The following is a 22,120-nucleotide window of genomic DNA, read 5'->3' on the forward strand; positions in this document are numbered from 1 at the left end:
GACAACGAAGGGTAGTATTGTGGGTAAAAGATTTCCCACATTCACTGCATTTATAAGGCTTTTCTCCCGTATGAACTCTCTTATGTTGATGAAGGTTGGTCTTATCGGTAAAAGATTTTCCACATTCACAGCATTGATAAGGCTTTTCTCCATTGTGAACTCTCTGATGATATCGTAGACTATTGCTACGTGAAAAACATTTTCCACATTCACAGCATTGATAAGGCTTTTCTCCATTGTGAACTCTCTGATGATATCGTAGACTACTGCTACGTGAAAAACATTTTCCACATTCACTGCATTTATATGGCTTTTGTCCTGTATGAAGTCTCTGATGATAACGAAGGGCAGTACTCTGGGGAAAAGATTTTCCACATTCAATGCATTGATAAGGTTTTTCTCCAGTGTGAACTCTCTGATGATATTGGAGACCATTGGTACTTTTAAAAGATTTTCCACATTCACTGCAATTATAAGGCTTTTCTCCTGTATGAAATCTCTGATGATAACGAAGGGTAGTACTCCGGGCAAAAGATTTCCCACATTCACTGCATTTATAAGGCTTTTCTCCAGTATGAACTCTCTGATGTTGATGAAGGATGTTCTTAGACGTAAAAGATTTTCCACATTCACTGCATTGATACGGCTTTTCTCCAGTGTGAACTCTCTGATGATATTGGAGAGCATTGCTCCGTGTAAAAGATTTTCCACATTCCCTGCATTTATAAGGCTTTTCCCCAGTGTGAACTCTCTGATGATATCGGAGAACTTTGCTCTGTGTGAATAATTTCCCACATTCATTGCATTTATATGGCTTTTCTCCTGTATGAAGTCTCTGATGATTATAAAGGGCAGAGCTCTGGGTAAAAGATTTCCCACATTCACTGCATTTATAAGGCTTTTCTCCTGTATGAAGTTTCTGATGATAATAAAGGGAACTGCTCTGGGTAAAATACTTCCCACATTCACTGCATTTATAAGGCTTATCTCCCATATGAACTCTCTGATGTTGATGAAGGATGTTCTTAGCAGTAAAAGATTCCCCACATTCACTGCATTGGTAAGGCTTTTCTCCAGTGTGAACTCTCTGATGATATCGGAGACGATACCTACTTTTAAAAGATTTTCCACATTCACTGCATTTTAAAGGATTTTCTCCTGTATGAAATCCCTGATGATAATGAAGGGTAGTGCTTCGTGTAAAAGATTTTCCACATTCACCACAATTATAAGGCTTTTCTCCTGTATGAATTCTCTGATGACGATGAAGGTCATTGCTAGCTGAAAAAGATTTCCCACATTCAGTGCATTTATAAGGCTTTTCTCCAGTGTGAACTCTGTGATGACTATGAAGCTGGGGGCTAGTAGTAAATGATTTTCCACATTCACTGCAGCGATAAGGTCTTTTTCCATTGTGCACTCTCTGATGACGAGAAAGATTAGTGCTACTGGTGTAAGCTTTCCCACACTCACTGCATTTATAAGGCTTTTCTCCAGGCTGAACACTCTGATGACAGTGACGAATATTTTTATTGGTAAAACTTTTCCCACACTCATTGTACTCATAAGGCCTTTCTCCAGTGTGCAAAGCTTGGTGATTACCTAGGCTGTTACTACTGCTAATAGCTTCCCCATATTCATGGCCCTGCCTTTCTCCAGTGTGACCTCGCTGTTGATAATGAAAACTAGAATATTTGGAAAAATATTTTCCACATTCAGAGCTCACAAAACACTGACTTCCAATATAGACACCTTTTTCCTGAATAAACATGTGGTTGCAACTAATGTCTTCCTTACATTCTTTTCTGGTGTAATCATTTTTTCTCCTTTGAAACATCATCCCACACGTCGGAATAGCATTTGGAAAGTCCCTGGTAGGAGTAGCCTTTAGGTGGAGATGTCCTGACCCGATAAGGACACCCTGCCCAACCTCCCTGCATGTGAATTGATTCTGGGACACATTGAAATCACAGCTGTTTGCAACTGAGATCCTGTCCACACCTGTATTGAAAGTCTCTCTCACATGCTGTTGGTGAAATTTTACACGGAAGTAAAACCGTTTTGCACATGCGCCACACCTCAACAGTATCTGTCCGTGTTGTGTTCCCTGCAGCTCAGTCAAGTGGAAAATGTTTCCCAAGACGAGACCACAACTCTCACAAGGGTGGCTCTTCTGGGAAGACAAGGCTAACTTGTGATTCCTTCCCTGTGACACTCTTACAGAAACCTTCTGTTCCGTCGGGGCCTCGACATTCTTTGCTCCACAGCAGCAACCTGAACAAAAGGAAACACTGGTGAGGTACATGCTGATGTTATGGAATCAGAATACCTTCACCACAAATGTTTATCGGTTATGACTAGGCATGATTCCATAGAGAGATTTTCAAGAGGAGTGAAGTAGACTCTGAGGAAATTGCTGTAAAGTATATAACGTGGCCAGTCAATGATGAAAATCTCACCAACGGAGGGACAGAAGCACAGGATGGGATACAAGGAAGAGAGGAAGGCTCTACACATTGTTCCTGCACAAAGGCTTTTTTGAGGACCTTATATGCTGGCCATGTGAGTCTGTGTAGAATCATTTAAAGGTGCTCAAAGCCATAAAAATTAATTGTATAAGAGCACATGAGGTTCAACGTCAATATAATAATACTTGTGCACACCAAGTTGGTATAGGCACGGACCAATGTTGGTTTGCCATAAAGAGAGACCTGTGAAAGTGGCAAAGGTGCAAAGTCCAGAGAGGTTAAGGTTATCCTTCGGCTGGGAATCTGAATAGAAATGATCACTATTCAACCTGTGTAGTTGGCAAAGTATCAATAATAACCAAAAACAAGCATAATTGGGTAAGGAATAGGCAACTGTAAGAAAACACTAATGAATAAAACGAGTTTTTAGTTATGAATATAACAAAGGCCAGACGTGAAAGACTCCTCAACGACCCTTCACAAAGGCAAGAACGCCTGTGGGTCCACTGTGTCATTCATAAAGTCACGTTTCTACTGTGATGCACAAATGATTCTTCCCCTTCAATCCCATTTGAGCCATTGCATGGGATAAATGATGTAAATCTTCAAAGAACAACAAAAAAGATGATGGCCAACACTGTGGTAGAACAACAAAGGACAAATGACATCACAGGCAAAAGACCTATGTGAGTGACATCAGTAAATTGGCAGGATCAGAAATATGAGCATCTCTTGCCCTAACTGGTTTGGCTCAGTGGATAGAGCGTCAGCCTGTGGACTGAAAGGTCCCAGGTTCAATTCCAGTCAAGGGCATGTACCTTGGTTGCGGGCACATCCCCAGTAGGAGGTGTGCAGGAGGCAGATGATCGATGTTTCTAACTCTCTATCCTTCTCCCTTCCTCTCTGTAAAAAATCAATAAAATATATTAAAAAAAAAAAAAAAAAGAAATATGAGCATCTCCCCCCATCCCAGTGTAAGCAGACAGCTATCCATGAACAAAGCAGCCCACAGGAAATGGGAATAAGAGTACCATGAAGACAAACAGTATTACAGACACAAATAAAGAACTGTACAGAAAGGATGACTGGAAAGACTGGGTGAACAAACATACTTGAAGATACCTACAGTCAAAAACAAGGGTCCTCCAGCAACCACTGTGCTTCTGCTATCATTGACCATAGTGGCTTCTTTAAAAAATACTGGAAATCATTGTTTTTAAAAACCACAGAATGCCTTGGCCAGTACGGCTCACTTGGTTGGAGGATCGTCCTGTTTACCTAAGGGTGTAGGATTCAATTCCCAGGCAAGGCACATATCACTATGTGGGTTCCATTTCCAGTTAGTTTGTGTGCAGAAGGCAGCCGATTGATGTTTTTCCCTCAAGTGATGTTTCTCTCTCTCTCTGTCTCTCTCTCTCTTCCTCTCTATCAGAAACCAATAATAAATAAACAAATAAGAATTTCAAGGTACCCAAAACTGGTTTGGCTCAGTGGATAAGAGCGTCGGCCTGCGGACTGAAGGGTCCCGGGTTCGATTCCGGACAAGAGCATGTACCTTGGTTGTGTGCACATCCCCAGTGGGGGGTGTGCAGAGGCAGCTGATCGATGTTTCTCTCTCATTGATGTTTCTAGCTCTCTGTCCCTCTCCCTTCCTCTCTGTAACATGTCAATAAAATATATTTAAAAAAAAAAAAAAGAATTTCAAGGTAGCCAAACACAAAAGAGAACTCAAAAAAGTCTAGAGACAAAGTAAATAAAAAGAAAACTTACCAAAATTCATGTATAAAATTCAGAAAATGTAATTCTAAGAGGAAATTTTATAGGGATAAATGCTTACATTACGAAAAGAGATCTCAAAAAACCTAACCTGTCATCTCAGGAATCTAGAAACAAAACAAGAACGTAAACCCAAAGATTGCAAAGGAATGGAACAATAAATATTTGAACAAGAATCAATAAAAGGGAGATAAGATAAAATAAAAGGATACCTGATAAGTATTTTCTAAAAAATACAAAAATTGGAAAACCTTGAGCTAGACTAAAGTAAAAAACAAACTAACAAAAAAAGAAGCCTCAAAGAAATGAAAAAAGAAATGAAAGTTAAGACAATACACCTCACATTATGAACCACAAAGCATCATAAGAGATGTTGATGTTAGGAGATGACATGACCCTCCATAGAGAAATTTGTCAAGATCCCATTTGAGCTTCTGAAATTAATAAACAAATTCAGAGCCCTGGCCAGGAACTCAGTTGTTGAGTATGTGGTTCCGAATCACAAAGGTTGTGGGTTCGATCCCCCAACAGGGCACATGTAGACGACAACCAATGAATGCATAGATGGGTAGAACAGGAGATCAATGTTTCCCTCTCTTTCTCTGTCTCCCTTCCTTTCTCTAAAATCAATAAATAAAGGCTGCCTAGTACAGGTGTCAGTGATTGAGCATCGGCCCATAACCTATGACATTTCAATTCCATTCCTTGTCAGGGGACATGCACAGGTTGGGAGCCCACTCTCCAGTGGCGGGCATGCAGGAGGCAGCTGATCAATGACTCTCTCTTAGTATTCATGTTTCTATCTCTCTCTCCTTCTCTTCCTCTCTGAAATCAACAAAAATATATTTTAAAAATAAATTAATTAATTAAAAAATAAATAAATAGCCCTGGCCTGAGTGGCTAAGTCCAGAGAGTGCCTGCCTGTACACTGGAAGGTCACGGGTTTGATTCCCAGTAAAGAGCAGGTACCTGGATTTCGGGTCTGAAGCCCCCTCTTAGTGGGGGCACCTGTGGGAGGCAACCAGTTGTTGTTTCTCCCTCCCTCTCTCTCTCTATCTCTTTTTCTCTCTCTCTCTCCCTAAGAAAAAAAATCAATGGAAAAAAATATTCTCACTCTTCAGATGAAGATAAAAGAATAAGGAATGAAATTCAGAAAAGTTATGGGAGAGGAGATCCAAGATGGCGGTGTAGGAAAGGCCTATACTTGCTGCCTCCCACAACCACATCAAAATTACAGCTAAAATACAGAACAACCATCAGCCAGACCTCTGGAAAACTGGCTGAAAGAAGTGTTATGACTAGAGAAGTAAAGAAGACAGCACACTGAGACCAGTAGGAGGTGCGGAGGCACAGAAGGTGCTGGTCCTGTAGCCATGTGGGAGACTTTTTTAATTGGGTGGGAGGTCGTCTCTGCAGAGGTCACCTGGAGAACCAAGGTGTACCAATCCCACAGAAGATGCCCAGCCCAGGGTCCCAGAGCTGGGGGAAGAAGTCCCTACTGGCAGTAAGAACTAAGGGCTCTAAAAACCAGTGCATATTGGGGCTCATGACACAGAGGCTGCAGGAGATCCAGCTGCTCCTTTTACAATGTCAGCACCACAAACTGAATTTAAACGCTCCTGCTTCGAGGATCCAAGATGGCGGCATAGGTAAACACCTAAACTGCTGCCTCGCACAACAATTTCAAAACTACAACTAAAAGACAAAACGTCTATCACCCAGAACCACGGGAAAGCTGGCCGAGTGGAAGTTCTACAACTAGAAGGAAAGAGAAAAGAGCATTGATCCAAGCCGCTGCTTGGATCTTGGGTGGGTTTGTAGATTGTGTGGGGCGGGGTCTCAGGGCGTCACTAGGCTAGGGCGTGGCAAACAGTGATGGCTGCCAGTTAGCTGGCTCTGTGTCTTCGACCGCGTCCCCGCATCCCGCGCCCCAGCACAGTAAACAATTATTCCTGCGCGCAGACCTGCAAGCAAGGCACCCTCGCTTTCTGACCCCATGGCAGACAGTTCAGCTTCTCCCCGTAGGAGTTTGGGTCCCCCGCGTCTCCCCAGAAACTGGAGTTCAGATTAATAGGGAGCTTGTCTCCCTTCGGGTTGAAAAAAGCAGCGCTCCCAGTCGCCCCTCGCCAGCCCGATTCGCGCGCCCCCGTACCTCAGCTTTTCAGCGCTTGTGCACGTAGTTCTCGCTGTAGCTCCTGCTGAGTGGCCTCAGACAGTAGCTGACCTGCACCCCATTAGAGATCCAGAAGCCAGTGTACCTAGTGGTCAGTGTGAGACACCAGATTTCAACTCCTCACATCCATAAGTGACACATTCAAGAGGCAGACTCAGTGAGCACCAAAGCCCCACAGAAACAAGTCTTGCACCATAAGCGTGTCTCCAGCGCAGCAGTTCTTCCATTATAGACACAGCGGGTCCTCACAGCCAATTGGCCTGGAGGTCAATTCCTCCCAGTGTACCAAAAGCAATCAAGGCTTAACTACACCAAGACTTTGCACTCAGCCCACAAAGGGGAGTACCAAGAGTGTCCACCTCAGGTGATTGAGGAGGCTGAGCTACTGGCCCCTATAGGTCACCTACCACACAAAGCCACTCCATCAACACAGGGAAGCGGCAAAATGCGGAGACAAAGAGCCAGGTCAGGAATGAAAGAAATGGAGTAAAGGAAACTACTGGACGACATAAAGTTTAGAAGCACATTTATAAGGTTATTCAAGAATCTTCTAAAAACCGCTGAGAAACTTAGTGAGACCTTTAAGGGTCTTAATGAGAATGCCAAAAAAATGGAAAAGGACCAGTCAGAAATTAAGCATACCCTGTCTGAAATAAAGAATATACAGAAACTCAACTGTAGATCAACGTACCCCAAGAATCAAACCAAAGATCTGAAATATGAGGAAACAAAAAACACCCAACCAGAAAAACAAAAAGAAAACAGAATCCAAAAATATGAAGATAGTGTAAGGAGCCTCTGGGACAAATTTAAGGGTACCAATGTCCGAATTTTTGGGGTGCCAGAAGAAGAGAGAGAGCAAAATATTGAAAACCTATTAGAAGGAATAATGACAGAAAAGTTTCCCTACCTGGTGAAAGAAATAGACTGACAAGTTCAGGAAGCGCACAGAACCCCATACAAGAGGAATCCAAAGAGGATCACAACAAGACACATCATAATTAAAATGCCAAGGGCAAAAGACAAAGAGAGAATCTTGAAAGCAGCAGGAGAAAAACGGTTAGTTACCTACAAGGGAGTACCCATACGACTGTCAGCTGGTTTCTCGGCAGAAACAATGCAGGCCAGAAGGGAGTGGCAAGAAATATTCAAAGTGATGAACAGCAAGAACCTACAACCAAGATTACTCTACCCAGCAAAGTTATCAGAGTTGAAGGTCAGATAAAGAGCTTCACAGAAAAAAAAAAGGTAAAGGAGTTCATCACCACCAAACCAGGATTACATGAAATGCTGAAGGGTATTCTTTAAGAAGAGGAAGAAGAAGAAAAAAGTAAAGATAAAAATTATGAACAACAAAATGACATCAAATACATACCAACCTGCCGAAACCGGTTTGGCTCAGTGGATAGAGCGTCGGCCTGCGGACTAGGGGGTCCCGGGTTTGATTCCGGTCAGGGGCATGTACCTTGGTTGTGGACACATCCCCAGTGGGAGGTGTGCGTGAGGCAGCTGGTCGATGTTTCTCTCTCATCGATGTTTCTCTCTATCCCTCTCCATCCTCGCTGTGAAAAATCAATAAAATATATTTTAAAAAAAAAATACATACCAACCAACAAGTGAATCTAAAAATCAAGTGAATAAAAAATCTGAAGAACAGAATGGACTGGTGAATATAATAGAATCAGGGACATAGAAAGGGAGTGGACTGACAGTTCTCAGGGGGAAGGGGGTGTGAGGGGTTCGGGAAGATACTGGACAAAAATCTTACACCTATGGATGAAGACAGTGGCGGGGGGGGGGGGGTAAGGGCATGGGGTGGGGTGGGGTGGTGAATAAGGTGGATGGGAGCTATGGGGGGAAAAAAAAGAGGAACAGAGGAACACCTGTAATAATCTGAACAATAAAGATTTATTAAATAAATAAATAAATAAATAAATAAATAAATAAATAAATAAAATTTTAAAAAATAAAAGCTCCTGCTTCCTCTGAGCTACACTGCTGGGCGAGCCTTGGAAGGGCGACCCAGACAATTATGAAGAGAAATTGGATGGCATCAAGGCAGGAACTTGAGGGCGGCTTCTACCAGATGGAAGTGATCACAGCAGTCATTACACCTAGTCTGGGACATTCTGGGTCGCAGGGCTGACTGGCAGCCATTTCTGTTTGCTCCGCCCTGATGATTCCCTCAGACCTTACCCCACCCACTTTACAGGCCACCCAAGCTGTGTGCTGCAGCTTTTCTATATGAATGACCTCTCCCTGCTCAGGCTAAAATCTGTCAAACAAGTTGCAGTTGGGTCAGGAAGTGCAAAAACTTTCAATAAAATCCAAGACCTGGCACCAGCACTAGCCTTCCTTGCTTCACAGCTGGGCCTTGTCGGGGCACTTCCAAACCCAAAACAAAGAGGAGATTCTGCAGATCTCTCTGTAGATCCTGCTGGATGGTTCCAGGCAGGGGCTGACATTATACCTCCCTGGAGACCCAAGAGCCAATGTACCCAGTGGTCAGTGTCATACCATACCAGCGTACAACTCTTCACATCCATAAGCAACACACTCAAGGGGCAGACTCACTGAGCACCAAAGCCCCACTGAAGCAAGTCCTGCTCCAGAGGGGTGTCTCCTGCACAGCAGCTCTCCCACAGTAGTCACAGTGGTCCCCATAGATGCTAAAATCCTCAACAAAATTCTAGCAAATCGGATCCAGCATTACATTAGAAAGGTCATACACCATGACCAAGTCAGATTTATTCTGGGGATGCATGGATGGTATAATATCCATAAATCAATAAACATGATACATCACATAAACAAACCAAAAGACAAAAATTATATAATCATATCCACTGATAAAGAGCATTTGACAAAATCCAACACCCTTTCTTGATAAAAACTCTTAGCAAAGTGGGAGTACAGGGATCATATCTCAACATAAACAAAGCCTTATATGATAAACCTACAGCCAACATCATACTCAGTGGGCAAAAACTAAACCCATTTCCCCTAAGAACAGGAACAAGACAGGAATGCCCACTTTCACCTCTCCTGTTCGACACAGTATTGGAAGTGCCAGCCATAGCAATCAGACAAGAAGAAATGAAAGGCATCCAAATTGGAAAAGAAGTAAAGCTGTCATTATTTGCAGATGACATGATATTGTACATAGAAAACCCGAAAGACTCCATCAAAAAACTACTAGATTTAATGAATTCAGCAATGTAGCAGGATACAAAATTAACACCAAGAAATCCATGGCTTTTTTATACACCAATAAGGAACTTACAGAAAGAGAAACAAACAAACAAAAACAATCCCATTGACCCGAGCAACAAAACAATCAGCATACCTAGGAATAAACTTAACTACGCAGGTAAGAGCTGTATATATGGAAAATATACGACGTAGAAAAAAGAGGTAGAGGAAGACATAAACTAATGGAAGAATATACCGTGTTCATGGATTGTTAGACTCAACATCATTAAAATGTCCCAACTACCTAAAGCAATAGATTTAATGCAATCCCCATTAAAATACCAACGTCATATTTCACAGACCTAGAACGAACTCTCCAAAAATGGACCTTGAAAAAAATGACCCTGGCCGAAACCGGTTTGGCTCAGTGGATAGAGCGTCGGCCTGCGGACTGAAGGGTCCCGGGTTCGATTCCGGTTAAGGGCATGTACCTTGGTTGCGGGCACATCCCCAGTGGGGGGTGTGCAGGAGGCAGCTGATCGATGTTTCTCTCTCATCGATGTTTCTGGCTCTCTATCCCTCTCCCTTCCTCTCTGTAACATATCAATAAAATATATTAAAAAAAAAAAAAAAAAAAAATGACCCTGAACCACAGATACCTAGAGAAAGAAGAACAAAGTTGGAGGGATCACAATATCAGATATCAAGCTATATTACAAAGCCACTGTTCTCAAAATTGCCTGGTATTGGCACAACAGCAGACAGAACAGAACAGAAAACCCAGAAACCAACCCAAGCCATTATTCTCAATTAATATCTGACAAAGGATACAAGAGCATACAATAGAGACAAGATAGTCTCTTCAGCTCTAACCGGTATGGCTCAGTTGATACAGCGTCGGCCTGCAGACGCAAGGGTCCCAGGTTCGATTCCGGTCAAGGACATATGCTCGGGCCCTGACCGGTTTGGCTCAGTGGATAGAGCGTCAGCCTGCGGACTGAAGGGTCCCAGGTTCGATTCCGGTCAAGGGCATGTACCTTGGTTGCGGGCACATCCCCAGTAGGGGGTGTGCAGGAGGCAGCTGATCGATGTATCTCTCTCATCGATGTTTCTGGCTCTCTATCCCTCTCCCTTCCTCTCTGTAGAAAATCAATAAAATATATTTGAATAAAAAAAACAAAAAAAAGGACATATGCTCGGGTTGTGGGCTCGATCCCCAGTAGTGCTGTGCAGGAGGCTGCCAATGAGTGATTGTCTCTCATCATTGATGTTTCTATCTCTCTCTCCCTCTCCCTTCATCTATTAAATCAATAAAAATAAAAAAATAAACCAGACCACTAACTTACACCATACACAAAAATAAACTCAAAATGGATTAAGGACTTAAATGTAAGATGGGAAACCATAAACATCTTAGAAGAATCCACAAGTAAAAAAATATCAGATATATACTGTAGCAATATCTTTACAGATACAGCTCCTAGGGCAATGAAAACTAAAGAGAAAATAAACAAATGGGGCTACGTCAAAATAAAAAGCTTCTGCACAGCAAAAGAAACCATCACAAAACAATAAGAAAGCCCACTGCATGGGAGAACATATTTGCCAATATTATATCTGATAAGGGCCTAATCTTCAAAATTTACAGGGAACTCATACATCTTAAGAACATGAGATAAACTATGCAATCAAAAAATGGGTAAAGGACTTAAACAGACACTTTTCAAAAGTGGAAATACAGCCAAGACCGGTTTGGCTCAGTGGATAGAGTGTCAGCCTGCGGACTGAGGGGTCCCGGGTTCGATTCCGGTCAAGGGCATGTGCCTGGGTTGCAGGCACATCCCCAGTGGGTTGTGTGCAGGAGGCAGCTGATCGATGTTTCTCTCTCATCGATGTTTCTGGCTCTCTATCCCTCTCCCTTCCTCTCTGTAAAATATCAATAAAATATGTTTAAAAAAAAAAAAGTGGAAATACAGAAGGCCAGGAGTCATATGAAATATGCTCAAAGTCCCTAATCATCTAAGACAATGGTTCTCAACCTTCCTAATGCCTGACCCTTAATACAGGTCCTCATGTTTTGGTGACCCCCAACCATAATATTATTTTCGTTGCTACTTCATAACTGTAATTTTGTTACTGTTATGAATCGTAATGTAAATATCTGATATGCAGGATGTCTTGGGCGAACCCCGTGAAAGGGTCGTTCAACCCCAAAGGGGTCGTGACCCACAGGTTGAGAACCTCTGATCTAGACAGTGTAGGAATATTCCTACCTAAACCCCTTTTCAGACATGGTCAGTTATATTTTGCTTCCTCTCGAGTTCGAAGAGCCTGTGACATTAAAGTTGTAAATACTTTATCACAAAGGAAATTAGTCAAGCACTCTGAAAAGTGTTTTTACTCTTAATGTGGTATACAGGGAGATATTAGAATAAGTTTAATCAATTATTAGTCATTGTTTTCATCAATGTTGTATTTATATCATGGTTTTATATGTCTTTGTTGTTGTTATATCATGTTGTAATTTTTTACTTATTAATCAATTTATATATTATTTTCATAAACATTTTGCTAATTTTCATTCCTCTCTGACATTTCTATTATAGAGAAGGAGCCAATAGTGATATTAAAATATTTCTTCTGCCAAAACCGGTTTGGCTCAGTGGATAGAGCGTCAGCCTGCGGACTGAAAGGTCCCAGGTTCGATTCCGGTCAAGGGCACGTAACTTGGTTGCGGGCACATCCCCAGTAGGAGGTGTGCAAGAGGCAGCTGATCGATGTTTCTCTCTCATTGGTGTTTCTAACTCTCTATCCCTCTTCCTTCCTCTCTGTAAAAAATCAATAAAAAATATTTTAAAAAATAAATAAATAAAAATATTTCTTCTAATTAATTCCCTTTCAATGTGCATGAATCTGAGCAATAGACCACTGATTTGTAAATAAAACAAAAATTCAATATTTGGGAGAAAACCAAGATGGCGGCATAAACACCTATACTGCTGCCTCGCACAACAATTTCAAAACTGTTTCTCTCTCATTGATGTTTCTAACTCTCTATCCCTCTCTCTTCCACTCTGTAAAAAACTCAATTGAAAAAAATATTAAAAACAACAACAACACACACAATAGCAAATAAATAAATATGGTTAAAAATAGGAATATAGCCCTGGCTGGTTTGGCCCAGGGGTTGAGCATCTATGCGTGAACAGAGCGGACATCGTCCAGAACCACCGGAAAGCTGGCTGAGTGGAAGTTCTACAACTAGAAGGAAAGAGAAAAGGACTCAGAGGAGCTGTGGAGGACAGATGTGCGGAGACCAGCGTGCGGGGAAAGGGCGGGCGGATGAATACGCAGCTAGCTTACTCAAACAGGAGGGAGGCTCCCCTCTGCTCTGAACTCCAGTTTCAGGAGAGATTCGGGGAACCCAGTCGCATACGGGGTGAAACTGGACTGTCAGGAAAAAGCACACTGAGACTCAGGAGAACTCTGGAAGGCAGAGGTGCAGAGGCGCGGCGAGGAGAGGGCGGGCAGCAAGCGCGCGGGCAGCAAGCGCGCGGATAACTCTCTCATTTGGGAGGGAAACAAAACCTCCTGACTGCACTGAAATCCAGTTCTGGGTGAGACTTTGGGTACCCAGACTCATTCGGGGAGAAACTGGACTGTCTGGCAGCAGGCGAAACTAGAGGGCAGCCTTCTCTCACAGGTGCTTGCAAACATTGCAGCAGAACACTGAGACACAGGGGCCTCTTAGGGCGGGGCTGATGGGGAAACCAAGGCTGTCTTCTCCACCCTGAGACTCCACCCCATCCAAGCTGAGCACAGAAGCTCTCCCAGCGGAGACACAGCTGATCCTCACAGCCAATTGGCCTGGAGGTCAACTTCCCCCAGTGATACTAATAACAATCTAGAGACTTACCTACAACAAGACTGCACACACAGCCCACAAAGGGGCACACCAAGAGTGTCCACCTCAGGTAACTGGGGAGGCTGAGCCACTGGGCCCTATAGGACACCTAGCACACAAAGCCACTCCATCAACTCATAGAAGCAGCTAAAATGCGGAGACAAAGAGCCAGGTCACAAATGAAGGAAATGAAGGAAAGTAAATGACTGGATATAGAGTTCAAAACCACGGTTATAAGGTTTTTCAAGAATTTCCTAGAAAACGCCGATAAATTTCACGAGACCCTCGAGGATATGAAAAAGGATCAACTAGAAATTAAGCATACACTGACTGAAATAAAAAATATTATACAGAGACCTAAAAACAGACTAGAGGATTGCAAGAATCAAGTCAAAGATGTGAAATACAAAGAAGCAAAAAACACTCCTCCAGAAAAGCAAATGGAAAAAAGAATAAAAAAATATGAAGATAGTGAAAAGAGCCTCTGAGACAACTTCAAGCTTCAATATCAGAATTATGGGGGTCCCAGAAGAGGAGAGAGAGCAAGATACTGAAAACCTATTGGAAGAAATAATGACAGAAAACTTCCCCAACCTGGTGAAAGAAATAGACTTACAAGTCCAGGAAGCGCACAGAACCCCAAACAAAAGGAATCCAAAGAGGACCACACCAAGACACAACATAATTAAAATGCCAAGAGCAAAAGACAAAGAGAGAATATTAAAAGCAGCAAGAGAAAAACAGTTAGTTACCTACAAGGGAGCACCCATACGACTGTCAGCTGATTTCTCAACAGAAACTATGCACACCAGACGGGAGTGGCAAGAAATATTCAAAGTGATGAATAGCAAGAACCTACAACCAAGATTACTCTACCCAGCAAAGCTATCATTCAGAATTGAAGGTCAGATAAAGAGCTTCAGAGATAAGAAAAAGCTAAAGGAATTCATCACCACCAAACCAGAAATATATGAAATGCTGAAAGGTATTCTTTAATAAGAGGAAGAAGAAGAAAAATATAAAGATAAAAATTATGAACAACAAATATGTATCTATCAACGAGTGAATCTAAAAACCAAGGAAATAAAAAAACTGAGGAACAGTATTAACTGGTGAATATAATAGAATCAGGAGTATAGAAAGGGAGTGGAAGGACAATTCTCGGGGGAAAAGGGGAGTGGGGGGTGTGGGAAAAGACTGGACAAAAATTGTACACCTAAGGATGAGGTCAGTGGGTGGGGGAGCGTAAGGGCAGAGGGTGAAGTGGGAACCGGGTGGAGGGGAGCTAAGGGGGGGGGTGGGGAAGAGGAAATACTGTAATAATATGAACAATAAAGATTCATTTTTTAAAAAATTAAATATTTGGAAAGCACTATTAAACATAAGCAAAGGGAGATGTATTTTATTATAAACTAGAAAAAGTATTCAAAACATCATCAATAGCGCCCAATCCGCATGGCTCAGTGGATAGTTCGGCCTGTGGACTGAAGGGTCTCAGGTTCAATTCCGGTCAAGGGCATGTACCTTAGATGCGGGCACATCCCCAGTAGGGGGTGTGCAAGAGGCAGCTGATCAATGTTTCTCTCTCACTGATGTTTCTAACTCTCTATCCCTCTCTATTCCACTCTATAAAAAACTCAATTGAAAAAAATATTAAAAACAACAACAACACACACAATAGCAAATAAATAAATATGGTTAACAATAGGACTAAAGCCCTGGCTGGTTTGGCCTAGGGGGTGAGCATCCATCCGTGACCCCAGTAGGTCACGGTTAGGTTCATAGTCAGGGTACATGACCGGGTTGTAGGCTGGATCCCCAGTAGGAGGCATGCAGAAGATACCCAATCTATAATTCTCTCTCATCATTGATGTCTCTCTCTGTCTATCTCTCCCCCACTCTTATTCTCTGAAATCAATTAAAAAATATTTACAAATAAAATAGGGCCCTGGCCGGTTTGGCTCAGTGGATAGAGCGTCGGCCTGTGGACTGAAGGGACTGAGGTTCGATTCCGGTTAGGGGCGTGTACCTTGGTTGCGGGCACATCCCCAGTGGGGGGTGTGCAGGAGGCAGCTAATCCATGTTGCTCTCTCATTGATGTTTCTGACTCTCTATCCCTCTCCCTTACTCTGTAAAAAATCAGTAAAATATATTTAAAAAAAAAAAAAAGGAATAGACACTACTTAAAAAAATACGTAGAAATGACCAACAGGAATAAGGAATATGCTCTTGCTCACTACTCAACTGGAATCCATTAGTCTCCCTGACACACAACCACCCACAAACCCTCCCTACCAGTTCGGTACGGCAGGTGTTGTGATTAAAAGTATAGAAGGGAGCAGTGCAATCAAACCAACCCTGCCAGGCACAGCAAAAACCCAGAAAACTAGACGAATCCAGCAACGTGTTCAGTTCATAGGTGAGGACAGAGCACCCCTGTAGGTGAGGGGGCATAGGAAATGCAAAGCCAAGTCCCAGGAACGAGCCAGAGTGAGTGTCTTACCCAAGGAGGACAGAAGTTCAAAGTTCTCCAGCATCACATTCAGGTACAGACGTCTCTGATCCTCATCAAGGAGGCTCCATTCCTCCCTGGAGAAGTACAGGGCAATGTCCTCAAAGGTCACGCCAACCTGTCAGAATGGAGACAATTTAAACCATAATTGAAATTTTGAGAACTAGCAATCCTACCCCTTACACATCTTCCTCACCCTCAACCTCCTCCAGGGCTCCCCAGTTTAGTGTGGACACCAGGTTCTAATGCTGTGCTGGCTGCTCTCTTACCACAGTCCCATTCGTCACTGTTGGGAAGAGGGACAGCAGACAAACTCCATCTAAGCTCTGGGCGATGCCTGCAGGACGCCAGCCTTCCTGCCAAGCAATACCACTGCAGTCTCCCAGTTCATGCCTCCAAGACAAAGCCAAGGGTTTATGCTTCATCCTAGAGTCCTCATACCAGCCCTGGCGGGTTTGTCTCACTGGACAGAGTTTTGGGCTGTGGACTGAAGGATCCCGGGTTGGATTCTAATCAAGGACACATGCCCGGGTTGCAGACTCCATACCCAGTGCGGGCTTCCAGAGGCAGCCTATGGATGATTCTCTCATCAATAATGTTTCTCTCTCTTTCTCTCTCTGTCTTCCCTCTCCCCCTCTCCTTTCCTCTCTGAAATCAATTTTAAAAAATATTTTTTTAAAGTCCCAATACCAGGTTTCCAGTACCATCAGCGCACTTCCTCCAGATGTGCACACCACTGTGTAATGTCTGACCTCATCACAACTTCAGACCCCAGATTCACTGCCTCAGCTGCCACCTTCCTGCTCCACAGCACAGGACCTCTCTGGACTCACCCATGACCTTGGCATATGGCATCCAGAGAGTGCTTGAGAGGTTTCAGAAGGATCTAGCACAGCCCGATTCCTGGTGGACCCCACAGCCTGGGGAGAGCAGGGCGGGCGGCTCTGAAATCCTCCATGCCCGTCTCTGACCTTGGATTCAATACTCACCACCCACATCCGCAGGGGAATTTCAGATACAAGTCACCCCTGTCCACTCTGCCCTGCACTTCCTGTGTCCTCGGAACTCACAACACTCCTCTCTCCCCTCCACCTTCCTCAGGGTCCTTGACCGGGACCTGAGCTGCAGGACGTGACAGGCGCCCTGACCCCAGGCTGCTGGGTGGAGTGGAAGGAGGCGGTGAGGCAGGTGTGGCGGGGAGGGGGACGCGAACTCACCTCAGCTGAGCACCTGAGCGAGGCCATTGCCATTGGACGCTGTGCGCGGATCCAGGCCGGAGAGGCCGGAGAGGCCGGGAAGGAGCAGGGGCGGTGGAAGGGGGAGGAAAGGGTCTCTGTTCCGTCACGGACGTGGGTAACCCGGAGGCCTCAGCGAATTTCACTCCCAGGTGCGAGCTGAGCCGGAAAGGACGCGGACCTTCTCCCTCCGAGGATCTGCCACCGCCGCCGCCGCCGCCTGGAGCCTCCCACCCTGTACAGGAGTAGACTCTGAGTCAAGACCAATAGCCACCTAGAGATCACCGGAAGTCCCGCCCCAGACCGCGAGTGATGCAAGAGAAAAGCTTTTTCTGACCCTTCATTGGCTAAGCTGGCGGTATTCCTCACAAGGCCTTCTGGGTAATGTGTGTTCCAGAGTCCAAGATGGTGATGGAAGGTTTCTCCATATCAGTCCAAGGACAACACCGCCATCTGCTGGTAGGGACACTGGGAAATGACCTTCCTCGTGAAAGAGACATCTTGAAAATGGCTAAAAAAGAGTTGTCATTTTCCTGGTAAAGGGACTGGAGTCCTTTTTATGAAAACACATTATCTGTGAGACCAATGCAGCTCGTCATAATATAGCGGAATGCCTGCATTACAGTCTGGAGAGTTTTAGGACACAAATGACGTACTTACACCACCATATATGTATGTTACAAATAGTACACAAGAACATCCCACAGACCTATCCAGTTTGATTAGTGGTTACAGCATGGACTATGGGTGTGAGTTTAAACAAATAATCTTCTCTGTCAAAGAACAGTTTAGACAGACGCCATTTTGGACTGCATGACTTGGAGGCGGCCATGTTGCCCCCATGGCTTGCAGCTCCCCCCTGGGGGCTGTCAGTCTTGAAACAGCAAAGGCCAACCCCTCCCTTAGAATTCCCCAATCGCCAAAGACTGTGCCCCTTAGTTCCAATCAAGAGCAAGGGACAGGTCACCTGAGTGAAGGATTATAAATAGAGGCTCACCTACTTTCAATGTGGGTTTTAACATTCTCACATCCAATGCTCCTCATTCCAGAGTGCTGCTCATTTCATATCTCCACAGCCCCGTCACCCAATGATTCACTATCACAGAGAATATTTTTTTTTCAATGATTTGTTCCTCCTTCCATAAAGCCTTTGAACAAGCCTTGTTGGGAACACGTGTCTTTATGCACTGCTGTGTAACACGTGCCAGTTCAGCCTCAGAAGCAGATGGGATCCTTAGTAAAAGGTGGTTGACGCGCGGAAACCGGTGTGGCTCAGTGGATAGAGTGTCGGCCTGCGGACTGAAAGGTCCCAGGTTCGATTCCGGTCAAGGGCACACCCGCAGTAGGGGGTGTGCAGGAGGCAGCTGATCTATGTTTCCAGGTCTCTATCCCTCTCCTCTCTCTTCCTCTCTGAAAAAAAATAATAAAATAAAATAAAATAAAAAAATGTGGTTGACATCATGAAAAATCATGCTGTGGCTTTACTTCCACAGTTCTACATTTTTCTGCTCACACCGTATTACATTTTCTCAGCTCACTATATTTTCCTCAAGTTGTCATGAATGAGGAAGCCTCACATTTGTAGAAAAAAGAATTTCATGGTAGCCAATGTTTCAGCATAGCCATATCTGAAGTTAATTCTCTCACCTCTTGGGAATCAGTGTCTTTAATTTACCACCTATTGAGACCTACCTGTTGTAAGCTTCATAGAGCCTTTTGTCTTCTAGGTATATAAATGCTATTCATTGTATAACTCCATTAGGCCTTTCTATAGTTTGCTCTAGCAATATTCTCTTCCATAAATACTGTTCATTCCACATGCAGACACTGGAACTGCATTAACAGGTGAAATAATTATTTCCAAGCAACGTTGTGAGACCCTAGGGTCCAAAATCTATATCTCAGGTGCAGATGCCCACTTTCCAAACCTTGAATGGTGCCAGCATGGTAGGCATCTATACAACAAATAGTTCAGCTCAAAGGATGGAGCCTTGGCCTGTGGACTGAGGGGTCAAGGCTTTCATTCTGGGCAAGGGCCTGTACCTCCTTGGGGGCTCATTACCCAGCCAGGTTAGGGCATGTGCAGGAGCCCAGAAAATGATTTGTCTATCACACACAGATGTTTCTCTCTCTCTGTGTGTGTCTCTCCACCTCCTTCTACTCTCTAAAAATCAATGGAAAAATCACTGAGGTTGAGGGTTAACAAGAAAAAGAAAAAGAAAAAAAATTTATTACGTAAACTTTTTTTCGAGATACATGTCATATTCTTGGCGAAAATATACAATATCCCAGAAAGAAAAAAAATTTATTACGTAAACTTTTTTTCGAGATACATGTCATATTCTTGGCGAAAATATACAATACCCCCTACATACGTCATATAAAGTATATAGGGGGGTCAGAACACAAATGTAAGAGTGTGATGGGATAACTTCTGAGGAACAACAAAACATGGTCTCACACCATCTATTTGCTTTACAAGTGCCTAATATATCACCTTCCTGTTTCATCTGGACCTGTCTGGAGGATCAGATGTTTTAACAAAGATACATACACAGCAAATGCACATCTGTGATAAGATTCACGGTAATTTCCTAAAAAAAAAAAAAGAAAATACAATAAAAAAGCCAGTGAGGAAGCATGACAAAGTTAGCAAAAAAAAAAAAAAAAGTTTAAACAAAAATGATTGACAAAATATTCTCTAGGATGTGAAGAATGTGAAACCCTCACATACTGCTAATATAATGCAAAAATGCACAATCAATTTATATTCATTTTCAAGAATATTGTACTCATTTTGAGAGTATTAGAGAGTGGGAGAGAAACATCTATGTGAGAGTTTTACCTTGGCCAGCAGCCTTGTGCACACCCCTTCTAGCGATCTAGTCTATACCCAGGCCCTTGTCCCCACTGGCAATCCAAGGCCCAACACTGGGTTGGAATCCAGCCATTATATCTGACACTTATTTTGTGGGGAAGCAAGCCTGTATATGTGCAAGCCCCTGGGTGTTTACCAGAATCATTATGCTTAGTCTTTACATGTCCTTGATTAAAGGACACTGCAGACACATGTCTGTTCCCAAGGATGCTTACCCTACTGATAGTATCTAATAGTTAATTTTAGTTCAAGGTGTTGTTACAATAAAAGCCTAAAGAGGCAGGTGAACGAGGCTGTTTGGTTCCTATACCCAGGCAGTCCCTTAGTCCTCTCTTTCACAGAAACGTGACAGAGTAATCATTCCGCCTTTGCTCAGGGTCTGCTGCTCAGCCCCCACAGGTGGTTCCCCATGTGAGGACCCAGGAACGCAGGCAGATGCGAAGCAAACCTCAAAATTAAAGAGTATGAAAATGAAAGTAACCGTGCAGTAAGTCATTGGAGCCGACTGGGGATTTCCAAGTTCGAGGGGACTGTTTCTCAGCTAAGGAATTTATTACCTCCGTTATACTTCTTAAGAATGTTAGGATAATTTCCATTGGAAAAAGAAGCCTATTTCTGAATAGAGGGAAAAATATTTTTTTCCTGTATTTGCCTAGGAAGAAAAGGTTTTATATATATTATTCAAACAGTTATGTTATGTTAATCAGGAACTTGATTACTTTAAATGAATAGATTACGTAATACTGTTTAATAATAACAATGTATAATCTTTTTGTCTAATGTATTTGACTACCTTCCCAGGGTTTTAATTTTTTTTTAAATATATTTTATTGATATTTTACAGAGAGGAAGGGAGAGGGATAGAGTTAGAAACATCGATGAGAGAGAAACATCGATCAGCTGCCTCCTGCACACCTCCTACTGGAGATGTGCCCGCAACCAAAGTACATGCCCTTGACCGGAATCGAACCTGGGACCTTTCATTCCGCAGGCTGACGCTCTATCCACTGAGCCAAACTGGTTTCGGCCAGGGTTTTAATTTTAAGAAACTTTTCCTTCGCCTACAATTGGATTTAGGTCATTCCAGTGGGCCCTGGAATGCCTCAAGGGTTTGCTTTCTCTCCTCATGAAGGAAAAATTTTTTAAAAATATATTTTATTAATTTTTTATAGAGAGAAAAGGAGAGGGAGAGAGAATTAGAAACATCGATGAGAGAGAAATGTTGATCAGCTGCCTCCTGCACACTCCCTACTGGGTATGTGCCCGCAGCCAAGGTACATGCCCTTGACCAGAATTGAACCTGGGACCCTTGAGTCTGCAGGCCGATGCTCTAGCCCCTGAGCCAAACCAGTTAGGGCTCATGAAGGAAAATTTTATGCTTAAGTTATATGGGAAGCTCTGTCAAATAAGAAAATAACAATTATATTCTATTTATATATGCATATTAAATAGATTCTAATATGCTTTCATTTATAACTGTTATAATTTATAATATTCTGGAATATTGTGTTTTACAGATAGGACAAGATTCTATGTCATTTGTATTATAATCAAATCAATAACCATATCATTTTAAATTTCTTGTCATTTAGAGATGGTCACTGTTTTGTTATGATGCGTTTGGAAAAATGTTATATCTTCGGTAAGATCCATACTAAGGTCTGATTTATTTTAAGCTACATATCTCTGAGAATAAACTTTCAGCTCATCCTCTTAAATTGGATGAAAATTAATAGAACTCTATAGAGTATGTAGATTTATAGAAATACTAGCAAGAAAAATAAGCAGAAACAGAATTTAATCATAGGACTAAATGAACTAAATATAATTATAGTTTGGGTCATTATTGTGCTCATGGCAATGTATTTGTTTGCATAAATCCAATAAGAATCTGGTTTCTTCATAACAGGACATAAATCAGTGTCTAAGTGTAGCTTCATTAACCAAAACGTTGCTGGAATGTCATGTCTGAAAGAGACATG

The 22,120-nt window shown here is 42.9% G+C and overlaps 1 protein-coding gene across 1 annotated transcript in view; it reads right to left on the minus strand.

Moving 5' to 3' along the window:
- Positions 1-17,269, minus strand: part of LOC308235333 (uncharacterized protein) — a gene marked incomplete at both ends in the record, with an annotated part of 92,329 nt that extends 75,060 nt beyond the window's left edge. Inside the window, 3 exons of the mRNA XM_080644084.1 lie at positions 964-2,274; positions 16,017-16,143; positions 17,243-17,269. Coding sequence (XP_080500210.1) covers positions 964-2,274; positions 16,017-16,143; positions 17,243-17,269 — 1,465 coding nt within the window. The remainder of the gene's footprint in view (positions 1-963; positions 2,275-16,016; positions 16,144-17,242) is intronic.
- Positions 17,270-22,120: the final 4,851 nt, after the last annotated feature.

Source organism: Plecotus auritus, assembly GCF_963455305.1.
Source record: "Plecotus auritus genome assembly, chromosome: 10".
Classification (NCBI taxonomy): domain Eukaryota; kingdom Metazoa; phylum Chordata; class Mammalia; order Chiroptera; family Vespertilionidae; genus Plecotus; species Plecotus auritus.